The 19342-nt window shown below is 24.3% G+C and overlaps 1 protein-coding gene across 3 annotated transcripts in view; it reads left to right on the top strand.

Annotated features, from left to right (window-relative positions):
* LOC136080674 (A disintegrin and metalloproteinase with thrombospondin motifs adt-1-like) overlaps window positions 1-19342 on the top strand; it is a 157492-nt gene that overhangs the window by 101999 nt on the left and 36151 nt on the right. For all 3 annotated transcript variants that reach the window (XR_010638590.1, XM_065797621.1, XM_065797620.1), the window contains exons 10-12: window positions 1595-1726; window positions 2025-2159; window positions 16269-16403. Coding sequence is in view for 2 of the 3 variants with exons in the window: in XM_065797621.1 (XP_065653693.1) it covers window positions 1595-1726; window positions 2025-2159; window positions 16269-16403 (402 nt within the window). In the remaining variant the exon portion in view is untranslated. The remainder of the gene's footprint in view (window positions 1-1594; window positions 1727-2024; window positions 2160-16268; window positions 16404-19342) is intronic.

Genomic DNA, 19342 nt, shown 5'->3' with positions numbered 1-19342 from the left:
ACTGGAAACAATGACACTTAAAAATAGAATAGACAAAATTCTGAAATTTTGATACCAAATTATTTCCATTAACTATTATTATTAACAAAATGTTACATTTAAAGGCTGTTATAATCAACACTGTAGTTCTAACTCACTAAACTTAAACATATATATATATATATATATATATATATATATATATATATATATATATATATATATATATATATATATATATATATATATATATATATATATATATATATATATGTATATATATATATATATATATGTATGTATGTATTTATGTATAAATATATGTATGTATGTATGTAGGTACGTACGTACGTACGTATGTATGTATGTATGTATGTATGTATGTATGTATGTATATAACACTCTCATGTCAACAAATAACATTTTCTTGTTTTAATTCAACATTTATTTTAGTTCTTTATGTTATACATAAAGAGAATGTCCATTTAAAATAAAACTGAATAGTAAACTTAATCTAATCAGAATCAGTTTGCTAATCTAAAAATATTTATTCTCATTAATGCTTTTAATTTTAGGCATAGAAAAAAATAATAATAATGAATTGAGCTGAACTACAAAGTGCTTCAATGTATTTTAGTTCATTTCTAAAATTTCTAAAAAATAAAATAAAACTTTCTTTGTTAGCAACAGAAAATGTTCTGAAAAGACAAAACTTATACAAAAAGAATACACACTGTACTACTTTACAAGTTACTTTACAAGTTGTTTTTAACTTCCAAAGAATCTTAATATGCTAAGTAAATTAAAAAATAAAGAACTAATAAACAAAATGCTTTTATTAAAACTATTAATAACAGTTGTAAAATTAAACAAGATGTTTCAACTCCAATATGCTTGCATATCTTGTTTGAAATACCTTGTGAACTTTAGGTAAACTTGTTAAGAAAAAACTAGAAACTACTTCAAAATGATGTAATATGACCTTAAATTTTCAACATTAACTGTAATATTGTCTGTATAATCATCCAAATAACAAGTTTCTTAGTAAATCTGATTTAAAAGATTGTTTTCTAAAAGTTTTTTATTTGAGTTTAGTAACACGTAGATAGTTTACATGATCATAGTGTTGAAGTTAACAAAGTTGTGAACATTCTATTTTTAATCAGTAAAGTTATTTTCAACAAAAGAAAAAAAATAGATTTAAATATAATTTGTGTTTTTTGTTAATAAAAGCATTTTGTTACAGTTATTAATTTTCTAAAGTTATACAAATTTTGTTTTTTTAATGCAGATTACGAATGCAGGAAAGTTGTAGTTTAAAACAAAGTAACATGAAACAAGAGCAATTTTCCCTTATGTTATCTTACTGTTAAACAATTGTTCATTATTTTTTCATTAATTAAAATTCTTTTGCATTAGTTTAACTTTTTTTCTGAAGTTTTTTCTTTACTTGCTGAAGAAGATTATTTATTTTCATTAGTTTTTGAACTCCTATTGTTTTTTGGAGCCAGCATGTCTACTGTACTAGGCCTATATATACTAAACAAAAAGTTTGAAAAAGTGCTCAATCGTTATTATTTAGTTTAGTTTAGTTTAAGTAATTTTTTTTCTTTAGCTTTTTGGGAACAATGGAGCTATTGGTCATTTTGTGATGAATTAGGATTGATGACCAGATCAAGGATGTGTAATGTTTCAAATACTAATGAGACATGTTTTGGCAACAACAACGAAACAAGAAGTTGCTTTTGTTAGTAATTTTATTTAAAATTAAATTCAACAGATTTTTCAATAAAAATATTTATAATGGTTTATAGTTATAATAAAAATACATTTAAAGCAGAGTATCAGTTTTAAAACTAAATTTTCTTTAAGAGATTATTGTATTTTACATGTTAAAAATAAATTTTTTATAATGCATGATTGTTGCCTTTTTAAATGCAATAATCAGCACCAATTTTACCAAGAATTGTACTGTGCTTTTTTAATAGCTTTCTAAGTTGCATTAAAAGCATGCCATGTCTCTGAAGTTTTTATTTTTATTTTAGCTTTTTGGACACAATGGAGCAACTGGACAAGTTGCAATATCTCTTCTGGATTTATCAGCAGAACAAGACATTGTAATGTTTCAGACTCAAAATTTCAATGTCAAGGTTTGGCAGAAGAAATGGACGATTGTTTGGGTAAAAAATATATTTACAGATAGCAAAAACTATTTACCTGCAAAATTTAAAGGATTTTAGGTCAGCACAAGAGAGCCATACATAGCTGATGTCAGGTTGGCAAAAAACTTTTATGAATATTTTACTTTCTGTTACAAAATGGGTAACAATTACAAAGGCATCGCTTTATAAGAGCGTAACCTTAAGCAAAGTTCTTTTAGCTAGGTTTTTAGATTAAACATAAAAATAACTTTGTTTAGAAATACAAATTCAGTTTATGCGCAATACTCAAATATTTTGCTTATGGAAAATTATTTAGAATCTCTAAGTAGAGAGTTGATAACAGTTTACAGTATATATCAGTTTATCTATAACAAGACTAAACTTAATAGATATTCTTATCTCAAATACTATTTAAAAAACCCTAAACATGTAAATGAACACTTTCATCTAATAAAATAAATTAATATTATAATTTAAAACTTAAGTAAACAATAATTGGGCTAAAATTTAGAGTAAAAATGCATAAGATCAACAGATATTCAATAAGTAATTTTTACTAAAACTACTTTTCAAACGTCTGTTTTTTAAATTTTTTTGTACTTTTTAAATTTTTAAAAATAACCAAGCCATGCTTGAATAATTTTGAGAAAAAATATACAATGAACGAATATTACATATTTTTTAATTATATTTATTTTTGCATGCCAATGCTTTATTAGATTTAAGTTGGCGATTGTAAAGTTTTGATAATAATTTAATTGTAAATTTGCAGTCATAAAGTAATCCAAGGTTCACTTTTGGGTCGGCATTGCTGAATGCCAACCTAAATTTTGCAGTCTGTATGTATATATATTTACACTTTAACTTAAAACAAAATAATACTTAAAAGTACTAAAAGAATACGAAGGAATGTAAAAGAATACTAAAAACATACACACATATATATATATATATATATATATATATATATATATATATATATATATATATATACATACATATATTTATATATATATATATACAGTTATAATAAAAACATGGAGGTTATCTGTCTGTCTATCTGTCTGTGGACATTTTCGTTTTCCGCGGTAAACTCAAAAACTATAATGTATAGCAAAAAAGTAAAAACTGAACTTTTTTCTTATTCAATTAGTGGGTGATCATGGCAAAAAAAAAACTAGTGGTTTTGTTTTTGACAAAAAAAGCTTGGTTGTACAACCTGCCATAAAGTGAAAACACTTGGCGTAGAAGCCAAGATGGGAGTGAAACTATCTAAAGAATAGTTCATTTATAAAGCTTCTTATTATGGTGAAGATAGAAAGCAACAGTTAAGTTTGTTGCGTAAGTAAATATTTGATCACAAAGAATCTGCTGGACATCAAGCTGCATTAAAGATGGTAGAAGAAGCTAAAAAATAGACTCTGTCAAAAAATATTTTCAAATCTTTAATGCGTGAGAATATTGTAACAGCAAACATTTTTCAAACTGCATATAAAGTTGCAAAAGGAAACCAGTCTTTTAATAACTTTGAAATGGAAATTGATCTTCAAGAAATTAATAGAGTTGAAAGGGTTCGTATTCTTCATTCTACAAACGCATGCCTTAATATTGCCTATCATATAGGTAACGAAATGAGGAAAAAAATTGTTGCAGAATTCATAAAGTCAAAAAGTAAGATTTCGATAATAATTGATGAGTCAACCACTATAAGCCAAAAATCAACACTGATAGTGTACATTTGGTACTGTGTAAAAGGCAGCACAATGATTTAACCAATCAATTTATTTTTGGATTTAGTGGAGCTTGAAAGTGTTACAGCTAAAGGACTATTTGATGCTTTACTTGAATGTTTTTATTCTAATGGGATAAAAGATAAATATTTGAAAAATTATTTAGTTTCTTTAGCATATGATGGGGCAGCATTGATGTTAGGATGCAAAAGTGGCGTTTTCAAAATCAATCACTGAAAAATTTTCTTTTCATAGACTGGAATTATTAGTAGGCAATACTATTAGGGAGATCTCAAGTATTAGCAGGTTCAAATCATTTCTAGATAAGCTTTACATCGTGTATGATGCTTCCCCAAACAATAGTAGAAAGTTACGTTCATGCGCAGAATTACTTTATATTCAGCTGTTGAAAATTGGTGGAATTTTAAATACACATTAGATGTCATCTAGATTCCGTTCAGTTTTTGCAGTATGGGAAAATTATGAAGTGCTGGTGAAACATTTCGAGGAAGCGATAGTTGATCCTACAAGGGCCAAAAATGAAAAATCCACTAATGCAGGTTTAAAAAAAAGATAACATCTACAGAGTTTTAATGGATCTAGAATAAATGTGTGATGCTCACCTACAAGAGCACAATATTGATCTATACAAAGCAAATCAAAAAATTAAAGCTCTTTTTCAAGTATTCAAAAGAAGAAGAAATAATGGTGGTCCCTATTACAAATTTGCTTTACTTTGAGCACAGAATCTTTGATTTCATGGAGTTTTACTACACAAAAAAAATTCCAAAAATGATTCAACTATTGATCCAAATGCCTTTTACATTAAACTAAACGTGTCAATTGAGAAATGGTTGCTTGCTGACATGTTGAATTAGACCAAACTCATTGGCCTAAAAACATTAACACTCAGTTGAAATTTGGAGAAACTGAAATCAGAAATCTGTCACTAAGACTACAGTTAAATAAAAGAGAAATGATTCGTGGATTCCGTGAATACCTGGCAGTAAAAACAAATCCTGAAAATTTAGTTCATTTGGTACACGCTCTACATACTATCACCACTTCCTCAAGTGAATGAGAACGAGGAATTTCACTGATGAATCTGATCATCACACCAACAAGGGCTTCATTAATGGCAAAAACAGTTTCAACTTTGTTATTCATTAAATTAGTGGGACCAACGCTAACTAGTTTCAGTCCTTCAAAGTATGTTGATTCGTGGTTACTTAGTGGAAGGCATTCAGCAGTAGACACTAAGAGCAAGGAAAAGAGACAAGAGAAAATGTCCAACAAAAATTTGAAAAAACTATGGGATTTATTATAGAAATTTATAGTTTTGTAAAGTTTGTATTTTATATACAGTAATGTGACCCCTCACCCCCTACCAAAAAAAAATATCCCTCATTATTTGAAAAATATAAAATATTCTTTTATTGGAAAACATATATATATATATATATATATATATATATATATATATATATATATATATATATATATATATATGTTGATTTGTATATATATAAATATATATTTATATATATATATATATACATATATATATTTATATATATATTTATATATATATATATATATATATATATATATATATATATATATAAATGAATATATATATATATATAAATATATATATATATAAATATATATATATATTTAAATATATATAAATAAATATACATATAAATATATATATATGTATTCAAATATATATAAATAAATATATATATAAATATATATATATAGATATATACATATATTAAAATATATATAAATATATATATATAAATATATATATATAAATATATATATATATATATATATATATATATATATATATATATATATATATATATATATATATACATATATATATATGTATATATAAAATATTCATTTTTTTCTTTGTTTAAATTTTTATCTGTCTAATATTTCTTTATGATTGAAACTAAACACACAAAAATAACTTAATGCTTGAAAATTAATTAACTCGTATTCTTTTTTGTTCAAATTACCTGTAAGTGCTAATTTTTTTAATATAACGCTCACGCAAACAGGTTTTCATTCAATTAATAATATATATATATATATATATATATATATATATATATATATATATATATATATATATATATATATATAATATATATATATATATATATACATATATATATATATATATATATTTATATATATATGTATATATATATATATATATATATATATATATATATATATATTTATATATTTATATATATATATGTATATATATATATATATATATATATATATATATATATATATATATATGTATATATATATATATATATATATATATATATATATATATGTATATATATATATATGTATATATGTATATATGTATATATATATATATATATATATATATATATATATATATATATATATATATATATATATATATATATATATATATATATATATATATATATATATATATATATATATGTATATAAATTCTGAGATTAGAAGTTTAAAATATTGAGTGTTTATCAATATGGTTTTTAAATTGACTTACATTTTTTGGCCTAATAATTTCTTGTGTTAATACATTGCAGTCATTTACAACTCTAATAGAGAGAAAAATTGGTTTTGAATGTGTTAAACTTGCAATTATTGTGTATTATTGTTTAATCTACATCAATGTTTAATTTATGACCTCTTGCCCGACTATTAGTATTAAATTAATCAACTGCAAATTAATTTCATTAATTCAATTTATTAACTTGATCATTTGGTTTAATCTTCTTCTGTTTTTAATAAGGGTTATTTTAGCTTTAACTTTCTTTCTTCATGATCATAACTAACTAGACATTATATTTTGTTTAACCTATTTTGAACATTTTCAAGTCTTTTAGTTTCTCTTTTTCAATTGGGGTTCCAAATAACGGCTTCATACTTAAGATAGGGACGAACTAATGATTTTTTTTATTAGCTAATAACACTTTCATTTATATATTCAAATGCATGTTTAATTCTTCCCATTTGTTTTAGAAATGTCAAAAATAGTGATTTTGCTGAATACTGAATATTCAGCTAGGTGCTTGGCCGAGGCAGCAATTATTCTGCTGCCTAAAAAACTTTAAATTTAAACTTGATACTTAGTACTAAGAAGGCAATTGATTTAAGAAACACTACTAAAAATATTACTAATGTTACATAAAACAAGATTTTACTATACATATATTCAAAAAAATCCTATTATAGAAAACTTTAAGTTTACCTATAATTCATTCATTAATTTATTACATTTACGGAAAAAACTTAGTGACTAATTGCATTTCAAAGAAAAAATGTTCTCAGTTAAATACAGCAATTATTTTAAAACAAACTATTTTATTACCAAATTTTAAAAATTACAAATTTAATTATACTTTTACAAATTAGGTTAGGTGTCACTCATAGTTAAAAACTAGTCAAAGGAGTGACACCTAAATAAAATAAACAAAAACTAAAATCAACAACAACAATATTATTAAATAATACAAAACATAAACTAACATAATTAGAAGAAAAAAAACAAAAAAAAACGATGAAATTATAAAATACACCTAATAATTTTAATAATAAAGTTAAAATAATATGTGATAATAATATGTAATAACACAATATATAATAACAATGATAGAGTTTACATAACAATAACAATAATACAATAGAAAATGATAATAATAATAAAAATAACAAAGACAATTATAATAATAGCAATTTAAATCAAGCAATAGTGACCTTTATAAAACCTCATCATCAGATACAAAAAAACGCTACAAACGAAAACACATTACAAAAAAACCAACACAAGTATAAAGTGTTTATAATGAATAAACAATATTGAAATGAAAGAGAGTGTGAGATAGAGAGAAAAAAAGAAAATTAAAAACATATCACATGATAAAAAAAGTATTAAAATAAGTATTGTTTCGTATAATATATACGATATATATACGCAAACTAAAAAAAAAAATTACATTACGACACAACAGAACGCAAAAAAAAATAAAGAGAAACAGACAAAAAAGGAATAATAACTACAAACGTTAACACATTATAACAAAGAATATACTTTATTTTACTAATATAGTTTAATTATTTTTATACAATTTATAAGTTTTTTTTTTCTTTTGTTTTCTTTTATTTAAATATTTTTATTCTTTTTCTTTTTAACTTTTTTTTTAACTTATAATATATAGGAGTTATTAATTTTTTGGTATCCCCTTGATTCATTTTTCTTTAAAAAAGAAAATTTTCTTAACGTTAAATGCACACAGCTATATTTATTAAAAATAACTAAGCAATTAAATACAAATACGTTTCAAACAAAAAAAGGTTAATTTACAATCAAACATGTGCATAACAACTTTAAGAAAATATGTAAACTTTGATCTTTTAAATTGCATTAATGCGTCATATGACAAACCTCAAATAAAAATTGTAACAGATAAGTAGATATAAAGAAAAAGAAAAAAAAAATAACAGGAAAACAATTTACCTGCTTTCGGTAACCTATTGTCATACCTTGGTTGCTGTTTTGATGCAGCAGTTCTTGTCGGTGTTGTTTAATGACGTTATTTCATGTTGGCTTTTAGTAAATTTTAAAAGACATCATGATAGATTTAAAATATTTTAATTAAAAAGCAAAATATAAAATGCTTCGAGGAGCCAAATTATAAACATTAAAGATAAAAAATCAAATCTGTTTCAAAAGTAAAATAGGATTAACAATACTGAAAAAAAAAAAATCAAATTAAGATATTAATTGCATTTTTAGTAAAATGTTGTCTTGGCTTTTAGTAAATAAATAATAGCAGTAAGTTCCAATAATGAAACTACCTATTATTCATTTTTAACAATAGACACCAACAGGAAAGTAAGCCAAGCTGTCTATCAACACAAAACATCACAACAATAATATTACAACAATAACACCTAACAATATGACATAGCATATTTGCACCCTTGATCCTAAAATCCTAAGATCCAGTGATATCCTATAATAAACCAAATTAAAATATAAAAGGCGAAATTAAAAAGCCAATTAAGAGTTAACTATATTTACCTTTTTACTAGACCTTAATAAAGCATACTTGTTTTTATATTCAATATTAGTTATTCAATCACTTTAAACTTAGGAGATTAAAACACCCTACATTCAAAGATCAAGGTTGCATACTCTCTCATACGCATTAAGCTAAACATTAACAGACATTATTATGTGTTTCCATAATAATTAAAAAAAGTTAGACAACACAACCTAGCTCTAAAGTAGTAACACCATCTGGCACTAAATGCTGCTTAGTTACACCTCTGCTATAAGCACACTGCTTGGCTGGCAAGGTTATCAATCTTGCTCAACATAATGCCAAGTCACACCCTTTGAAAACATGGAAATGACATAATTTAAACATATATACAACTACAAGCAAATATGATTTTATATAACACATATAAACACATTTTATAACAATATTAAGTGACAGATATATTTATCAAAAACTATGGAAAAAAATAATTAAAATATTAAATAATGTTATACAAACAAAATGTGCTCACAACCTACAAACAGTAAATTTTCAAAATAAAAATCTAAAGACTATAAATTAAGAACATTAGAAAATATAACATTATTTGTGTAACACTTTTCTCCTACCATACCTTGAATGAGATGTTTATGTTTTATGTTTAAGATTTTGAAAAACAAACTATTAAATGCTCTAGTTCTTGAACATGCAACATATAGTTGACCATGAGAGAAACACGGTTTTTTGAGATATACCCCAACTCTTACAAATATTTTACCTTGACTTTTATTAATTATTGTTGAATAAGTCAATCTGACAGGAAACTGACAAAGTTTCAGAACAAAAGGTAAATTAGAATCTGATAGAGCTAACTGAATTCAAAGAATAAAAACCAGTTTACCACCAAAAGTACCTGTCAAAACCTCTGCATCAATATAATTCTTTTTAAGAGCACAAACTTTAATTCGAGTACCATTGCATAACACAGCTTTAAGACTTAAATTTCTAAGTAGCATAATTACACAACCAATTTTCGATTTTAAACAATGAGGTGGCATATCTGAAGGAGTTAAGCTGTTCAAAAATTCAACAGGAAAGTTATTTCTTTTATTAAGGTCATCAGTGTCAATTTAATCAGCATTTAGATAAATATCAACCTCACCTGGCAGACATTCCAGTACTTTTTCATTGATTGATAATGTTCCAACATTAGTTGGTGTTCAAATCACGCATTTAGAATAATCATTTTGTTCAGTATTTCCAAAAACCTTTTTAACAATCGATTTTCTAATTTGAAATCATCATCTACCAAAGCTAGAGGTATCATTGTTGAGTCCAAATACTAACAATGTTTATACTGAGATTCCAATACAGCATCAACAGCAGTTGGGTTTGAACATACCTTCTTGTACAGATGCATATGATGTATGGCTGTAGTATCAAGAAAAGAAGCTTCAATGATATCCTCCAATTGTAAATACCATTTTGCATAAAAGCAAATTATAAATTCTGTAATAAGCCAATTTCAGTTTTTGGGTAATCATTTTCTAGAACAAATGTAAGTTGGTTTGAAAGAAGCTGAAGCTTTAGATAATAAATTGCTTTTCCTAAAAATCTTGCATGATAAATAGCACCTGTTTTTCATACTTTATATGTAACAGGGGATAAGTAAGTGACAACTAATTCTGCAAGCTCACTTCTATCATCTCTTTTAATGCGGTAGTGGTGTAGTGGTAAGAGCGCTCGCTTTGTAAGCGAGAGGTTCGGAGTTCGACTCCCACCACGTCCCTGGAAGTACCGCGCTCAACTTAGTTTCTCCGCGCAGCAGCCTTGCTCAGCAAGGTTCGTGTTTCGGAGTTAAAGAGTTGAGAGAGGGTTGCACCACGAATAACAACTAAAAAATAAAAAACACAAAAAAATGTGTAGCCTCCTCGACTGTAGTGGCCCCCCTCGGGCCTTGGGGAGGTGAATAATCTAAAAAAAAAAAAAAAAAAAAACCTGGTTTACCAATCTAAACTCTGCAAAATGTTAATGAATTCTCAGCTGCCTTCTTTAAAAGATTGCTTTTAACATTATTCCAATCAAACTGTAAGAGTTGTATTGGATTATATTTAAAATTAGGTTCTTTAATAAGGTTTCTTCATTTTTTGAAAAGATGATTATAAGGTCTATTTGTTTTTTTTTGGTCACTAATTTCCAAAAGTGTTCCAAAATTGGTCACTAATTTCCAAAAGTGAAGCATTCTTAGTTCGTTCACATGATGTCTACAGGCTATTTGGAGGAGGTATTTATTCAGTTTTTTAGATATTCTTGAAATGGACCCTTTATTCGTCCCAGTATTGGATGATGTTGTATTGAAGCATATTCCCCTAGTTTTTGATGTAAGTTGATATTCTTTAATTAAATCTATGATACCAAAAAATTGATCTTCACCGGTGGATGACACCAGTGGAGGCACTCCAAGTAGGCAAGAATCTCCATTAATGTTAACTAAAACAGCCATTCTATTATGTTTAATGTTAATTAAATAATGTTAACTAAAACAGCCATTCAAACAATGGGTTGCCATTAAAATTAATTATACATGGATATGGAGATGCATTAATGGCTACTTTAAGATCTTGTTTTGTAATAGTTGGTATGTTTTCATTTTCTTTTTTCATTTTTCTATACACGTTAGACTGACTGCTTTTAAGGACTGACTGCTTTCTTTAAGGACAACGCCTGATTGATATAGAATTGCATTTGTTATCTTCTGTAAAACATTTGGTGATATATCACAGGCTGTGGCAGTCAGAGAAGCATTACCAGCAAAATTATCTTTTGGAATTTTTGCAATTACTGTGTCTAACACCTCATAAAGAAAATTTTGGACAAAATTTAAAAATTAATATTTTAAGAACTAATAAGTTTTATTATTTAATATTTCAACTGTTAATATGTTAACTGTTAATAGTTTATAAATATATTAAAATAATTATTTCAAATACTATATTTAGCAATATTATAAAGCTTTTTTGAAAGATGTTTTATTCAAGTAAGGAAAATTTCTTTATTCATTTTTGAATAAGATTATCTAATTCTTGCTTCAAGCTCTTCCAAATTCTCAGCTCTCCAATTATTCTCGTACCCTAGCCGTTTTAAACCACCCCAAAAGTTTTCAATTAGTCTTGCTTCTGGAACGTTAGCTGGGTTTATATCTTTGGGTACAACTTTGATTTTTTTCAATTTTAAAAAGTCAATGACCAACTTTGCGTAATGCAATTGAGCTAGATCAGGCCAGAAGATAAACTCATTGTCTTTTTTATAACATTCTGATACTAGAGGAAGTAAAGTTTTTTCTAGTATCTCTTAATAAGTGTACTGGTTGATAGCCTGCTTACTGTGATAAATATAAAGAGGGCTTATTCCACGGGGACTGATGCAACAAGAAACTAAGAGCTTGTCCTCGTACTTTTTACGCAAATTGTATCTTACTTGGTCAGAACATTGAGAAGGATCAGCGGCATAAAACCTATCATTACCAGCTAATGTGCTATTGTTTAAGGTAAATCATCCATAACAAAATTCAAGTTTTTATAATTTTCGTACAATTCACAACATTCAAGACGCATAGCTTTCTTCTGCTGATGGCTACAATCTGGACGATTTGTTTTTTTGAAAGTTCGAATGTTAGTCATTGTTTTTAATACTTGGGAAATTCAAGTTTGACTACAGTTAAAAACTTGAGCTACTTTCTTTTGGGTGCACCCTAACTTATTTTCAAAAAATGCAGCAATTTTTGGAATATTTTCGTTAGTAGCTACCTTAGCGATTCGACCACTTCCAACTTTTCTTTTTAGAGATCCATTCTCCAATTTTACGATTTTATTGTAAGCAGTTGATCTGGGTAAACCTCATTCCATAAACTGCTTAGCAACAAACGCCTTACCTTTTTCTCGATTTTTTGGAAAAAAATTTCCATAATTTTTTCAAGGTCCTTTACTTTAACCATTTTATTTTCAATATTTAAATAATATTTTTTACTTAATTAAATTAAATTTAAATAGATTATAAAATCCTCTTTCAAATAAGTATAAAGGTTTTTTGCGTGCATTAAATAAGTTACATAACAAATGCAATTAAAATTTGTCCGAAATTTTATTTATAGGGTGTTATACATATATATATATATATATATATATATATATATATATATATATATATATATATATATATATATATATATATATATATATATATATACATATATATATATATATACATATATATATATATACATATATATATATATATATACATATATATATATATATATATATATATATATATATATATATATATATATATATATACATATATATATATAATATATACATATATATATATATATATATATATACATATAATATATATATATATATATATATATACATATATATATATATATATATATATATATATATATATATATATATATATATATATATATATATATATATATATATATATATATAAATTAGTAAAAACACTCATCTAATTTTTGATTACTTCAACACTGTGTTTCACCATCAGTAGGTTCATCAGGAAGAATGTCTAAACATAAAAAAAAAAGTTTTCAAATTATAAAAAATTATTTCACAGGAAGTTGGGAATTGTTATAATTAATTATGTAATAACTGTTGTATATTGCAACCAGGAAGTTGCATTAACTACATTAGATAATTAAAAAATCATGAAAAGAATTCTTTAGAATTAGGATAAATTTGGACTGGTCACTTGTTTTTAGGATAGACCAGTTTTTAGGATAGACCAGTTTAATTTAAAATTAACATTTTTTTCTTTTAGTTGCCAAGTATATTTAGACAGCATAGTCTCTTTTGAGTATTTTTTTATGTTTAAAAGATTGCTAGTGATTGGCATAACGTTTTTTCCATTTGTCCTCGGTTAAGCCAATATATTGGGCAGTCAAATTTTGCTTGCAGTTACAATTTTCAGTATTTTTTTCTTTGAGAAATTCATTTTTATTAATCAATACAAAAATATGGCTTTTTATGATTCTTTCAATATTTTTCGTACAGCTATAGCTTACTTTAATAGTGTTTCTGTTAAAAATTTTGTGCGATTTATAAGAGGGAGGGAAATGTTTGTCAACTAATTTTAAAAACACTTTACCAATGTTTGTGGAAACATTTTTGCTGTACGGAGGGTTGAACCAAATTATATTTCTATTTCTATTTCGCTTTTTTGCAATTTTTGTTTTAAATTTTAGCTCGAAATTTTTTAATCCGCTTTTTTTAAGAGCATCTTCATACACGCATTTGGAAGAGTTAAGAATATTTTCATTACAGGAGTTTTGATTAAGTCTATTGTTAATTGAAATAGGAATTTGTTTTAAGATTTGAGGGGGATGATTCGAATTTATATTTATATACAATAATTCATCATTAGGTTGTTTATAAGGCCAATAAGAATTTTCCGAGAGGTTAAATGTGACATCAAGAAAATTCATAATTTTTAAATTAATGTTTATCTCAATTTGGAAGCCAATGTTTTTGAAAATTTTTATAATATTTTTTCTGACTATGTCAAGTTGAGGCTCTAATTTTTTTTACATAAAACATAAAAAATAGCATAAAACATAAAAAATACTCAAAAGAGACTATGCTGTCTAAATATAATTGGCAACTAAAAGAAAAAAATGTTAATTTTAAATTAAACTGGTCTATCCTAAAAACTGCGCCTGCCTATAATAATATTTCCAAAAAATGTATACTATGTTTACAAGAAAAATTTGAAATAATTATTTATTTAGATCAAAAAAATTACTGAATAAAAGATCAGAATTAATTTCTAAATGCAGAAATAAAAATAAGTTTCTTTTAAAAAGTTATAAAAACAAGTGACCAGTCCAAATTTATCCTAATTCTAAAGAATTCTTTTCATGATTTTTTAATTATCTAATGTAGTTGATGCAACTTCCTGCTTGCAAAATACTACAGTTATTACATAATTACTTATAACAATTCCCAACTTCCTGTGAAATAATTTTTCTATAATTTGAAAACTTTTTTTTTATGTTTAGACATTCTTCCTAATGAACCTACTGATGGTGAAACACAGTGTTGAAGTTATCAAAAATTAGATAAGTGTTTTTACTAATTTATTATTGCTCTGTTCTTTTAGAACATTGAGCATTCTGTTTGTAGAATACACAAACATAATTTACATATGTATATATATATATATATATATATATATATATATATATATATATATATATATATATATATATATATATATATATATATATATATATATATTAATATTTTTATAAATAAACTAGTATATTTTATATATATATATATTTATATATATATATATATATTATTTATATTATAACAGGATACTTACTATTTTTAGTAGTAAGTATTCTGTTTTAAATTTTTTAATATTGCAAAAATTGTTTTGATATAAAAAATTCAACATTAGATTGGATAATTTCAAACTTCTTTTTCTAATTAAATGAAAATCTGTGTGCACAAGCATAATTTTAAACAAATTAACATTAGCAGGTAATTTGAACGTTAGTTATATGTGAGATTAAACTTAAAAAGTGCATTGATTTTATCTAAATTTATTATTTTAAAAAGAATACCAGTTGGTTAATTTTTGAGCATTAAAAATTAATGAACTTGTATTTTGTATTTGTTTAGTTTCAATTATGAAGAACTTTTACTTAAATGAAAATTTAAGCAAAGAAAAATATAGAAATTATATGTATATATATATATATATTTATTTATATATATATATATATATATATATATATATATATATATATATATATATATATATATATATATATATATATATATATATATATATATATATATATATTTATTTGTGTATATAGAGAATGTTAAATATGCTCTAAAGACATGTTATGGCAGCAACTCTAAAATATAAAAATGTTTATGTTAGTAATTTTATTCAAAGCTAAATATAACAGACTTATCATTATAACATTAAGTTATATAAAAATAATTTTAGTAATATTGAATATAAATTTAAATAATGTTATCATGCCATAAAGTGGCAGTTTTACTTTTTTTTAATTATGTTCAAAAGATTATTTTATTTTACATATTTGAAATAAGTTTTTTTTATAATGCATGATTATAGCCTTGTAAAATGTAATTATCAACATCATTTTTACTGAGAAATATTAAAATTTTCTTATAACTTGCTGAGTTGCATTGGAAGCATGCCATGTCTCTAAAAGTTTTATTATCCTTACTATATTTTTTTTTTAGTTTTTTGGACAGAATGGAGCAATTGGACAAACTGCAATGTCTCTTCTGGACTGAAGAGTAGAACAAGACAGTGTAATTATTCAGACTCAGACTTTCAGTGTCAAGGTTCTGCAGATGAAGAGGAAAACTGTTTTGGTAAAAATTAAATTACAGATATAAAAAATAAATTGAAAGAAACTTTTATAATACATGCATACCTGAAAAAATAAATGAATATACATATATATATATATATATATATATATATATATATTAATATTATATATATATATATATATATATATATATATATATATATATATATATATATATGTATATATAAATTAATAAGAAAACATCAAACAATACGAATTCTCTTAATACAAATAATAATTTATTTTGAGAAATTTTCACTGGGTTATGGATACCAGCATCATCAGCTCGTAAAATATTACAAAATTTTTGAACGTTAAAAAACAGTTTAATAAAAAAATTTTTAACTGACGTCAGCAGTTGAATGGCTTTTTTTTTTTTTTTTTTTGTTACGCAAGAATATAAAAAATGGAGTTCAAAATTTAGTTTTAACAAATTGCCTATTATCAAGATTTATTCCACCATTTGATGGGAAACGTTGGTGCTTCTGTATTTCGAGTGCTTCTCGTACTTTACAGTCGAATTTTTTTGTTTCAACTTTAAGAGTTTTAATTTTCTCCCAATTTATTTTTTCAGAGCAAAACTTGCTATGTGTTGCAATTGCTGACTGATGATGTTTGCCATCATTTAAACTTTTTTGGTGTTGTTGAATTCTTGTTTTAATTTGTAATTTTGTTTCTCCTACATATTTTTTCGAGCAATTGCATTCAACTAAATATGTACCAGGCTGGCTATTTAGGGGCAATCTAGATTTGTTTTTACATGTTAATATTGTTCTTAAATTAGGATTTGATTTCAAAACTACTCTATAGCCAACTTTTCTAAATATTTTCCTTAACTTTGGTGATAGTGAAGGTATCCACGGTAATGATACTGTTGGGAAAGCATTGTTCTCGGATTGAATTCTATTGTTCTTTACGTAGCGTTTTTTCCTAATTTGATTTGCAATACTTTTTAGTTGGCTTTCGGTGTACCCATTTTCATTAAAAACTTGAATAAGAAAGTTTATCTCATTTTTTAAATGTGTAACACTGCATATGGAGTATGCCCTGTGAACATAACCTTTGAATATTGTGCATAAAATTTTTGGGTCGTGATTCGAGTGCGGTTTTATTTGAATATTTGTAATGGCTTCTTTTCTGTAGACTTTGAACTCACTTATGATTTATTATATAAACACTATCATTAAAACAAATATTATTATTACTTATATGCTATTTATTTATATAATTTTGAAAAATTATAAATTATATATACTATTAATAATAAACAAACTTTTCCAAATTTTAAATGAGAAAGAAAAAGTTGAAGCCATATTTTTCAGCCTGATATCACTTATAGAGCTTTGTTTACATCGTTGCTATTTTTTGTGGAACAACAAGATCCATGAATTGGAGAATTCCGGTCCTATTGGTCTTTCATTCATGGTTGTATTGGCAGAATCTTTTCTGCAACATCACGAAGAAAATGCCTTCAAAATTGCAAAGACATTAAATCCTCCTCTCGACTTAAAATTTTATCTAAGATACGTCGATGATAGCCATGCTAGATTTTCAAGCATCCAAGAAGCAGAGAAATTCAAAATAATCTTAAATAAACAACACCCTGCAATACAATACACAATTGAGACAGAAAACCATAACAAAACTCTGAATTTCCTAGATATAACAATAATAAATAACAGCAAAGGTAAGTATGAGTTAAAATTAAAATCACACATTGATTTGCAAACAACACAAATCATATATTGATTTACAAACAACTCAAATCAAATATTGATTAGTAGACAATTCAAATTACATATTGATTTGCAACTTATTTTCAAAAAAATATTGAATTTTTTTTTATTGAAACTTGAAACATCATACATAAAATAAATAAATAAAAAATCAAATTTAAAATTGAAAAATTGGGTTTCTCAAAAAATTAAATCAAATACATTATAAAAAAGTCAAATTACGTTTTTACATGTTTATATTATTTTGGACTCCATTTTTTATATTCTTGCGTAACGAAAAAAGAAGCCATTCAACTGCTGACGTCAGTTAAAAAATTTTTTTATTAAACTGTTTTTTAACGTTCAAAAATTTTGTAATATTTTACGAGCTGATGATGCTGGTATCCATAACCCAGTGAAAATTACTCAAAATAAATTATTATTTGTATTAAGAGAATTCGTATTGTTTGATGTTTTCTTATTAATATAACATACACTCTTATACGCGATGTCTACACTAAAATCATATATATATATATATATATATATTATATATATATATATATATATATATATATATATATATATATATATATATATATATATATATACTTTATGTAATTAAATGAATAAAAACAACTAAATAGCGGGACTTAAAGTTTTCATGCCTGAAGGCAATCATCAGCCGTGAATACAAACAAAAAACCTTAAAAATAAATTGCTCTATTATTTGATAATATTGAGCACTGTCATACGAACAAGAGTTTTTGTATTTTACACCGCAATACTAATCTCACTTATATATATATATATATATATATATATATATATATATATATATATATATATATATATATATATATATATATATATATATATATATATATATATATACATATATATATATATATATATATATATATATATATATATATATATATATATATATATATATATATATATATATATATATATGTATATATATATAAGTAAATGTATAAATAAATATATACAAGATGCAAAAATAATAATCGTGCACTTAAAAAAAAATCATAATTATAAAGATTGCATCAAAAAAATGAGTTGTCCATTAAAATATTTGAAATTTGTTTTAAGATCTTATCAAGGATTTTTTTAAGAATTTATTTGTTTATTGATGAATTAATTGCTTTTCATACCTATTGAATTTTACATAATTGATCTAATGATTCATAAAATTGACTGC

This window comes from Hydra vulgaris, chromosome 05 (assembly GCF_038396675.1).
Source record: "Hydra vulgaris chromosome 05, alternate assembly HydraT2T_AEP".
NCBI classification, from domain to species: Eukaryota; Metazoa; Cnidaria; class Hydrozoa; order Anthoathecata; family Hydridae; genus Hydra; species Hydra vulgaris.
This window is presented reverse-complemented; position numbering and strand designations above follow the sequence as displayed.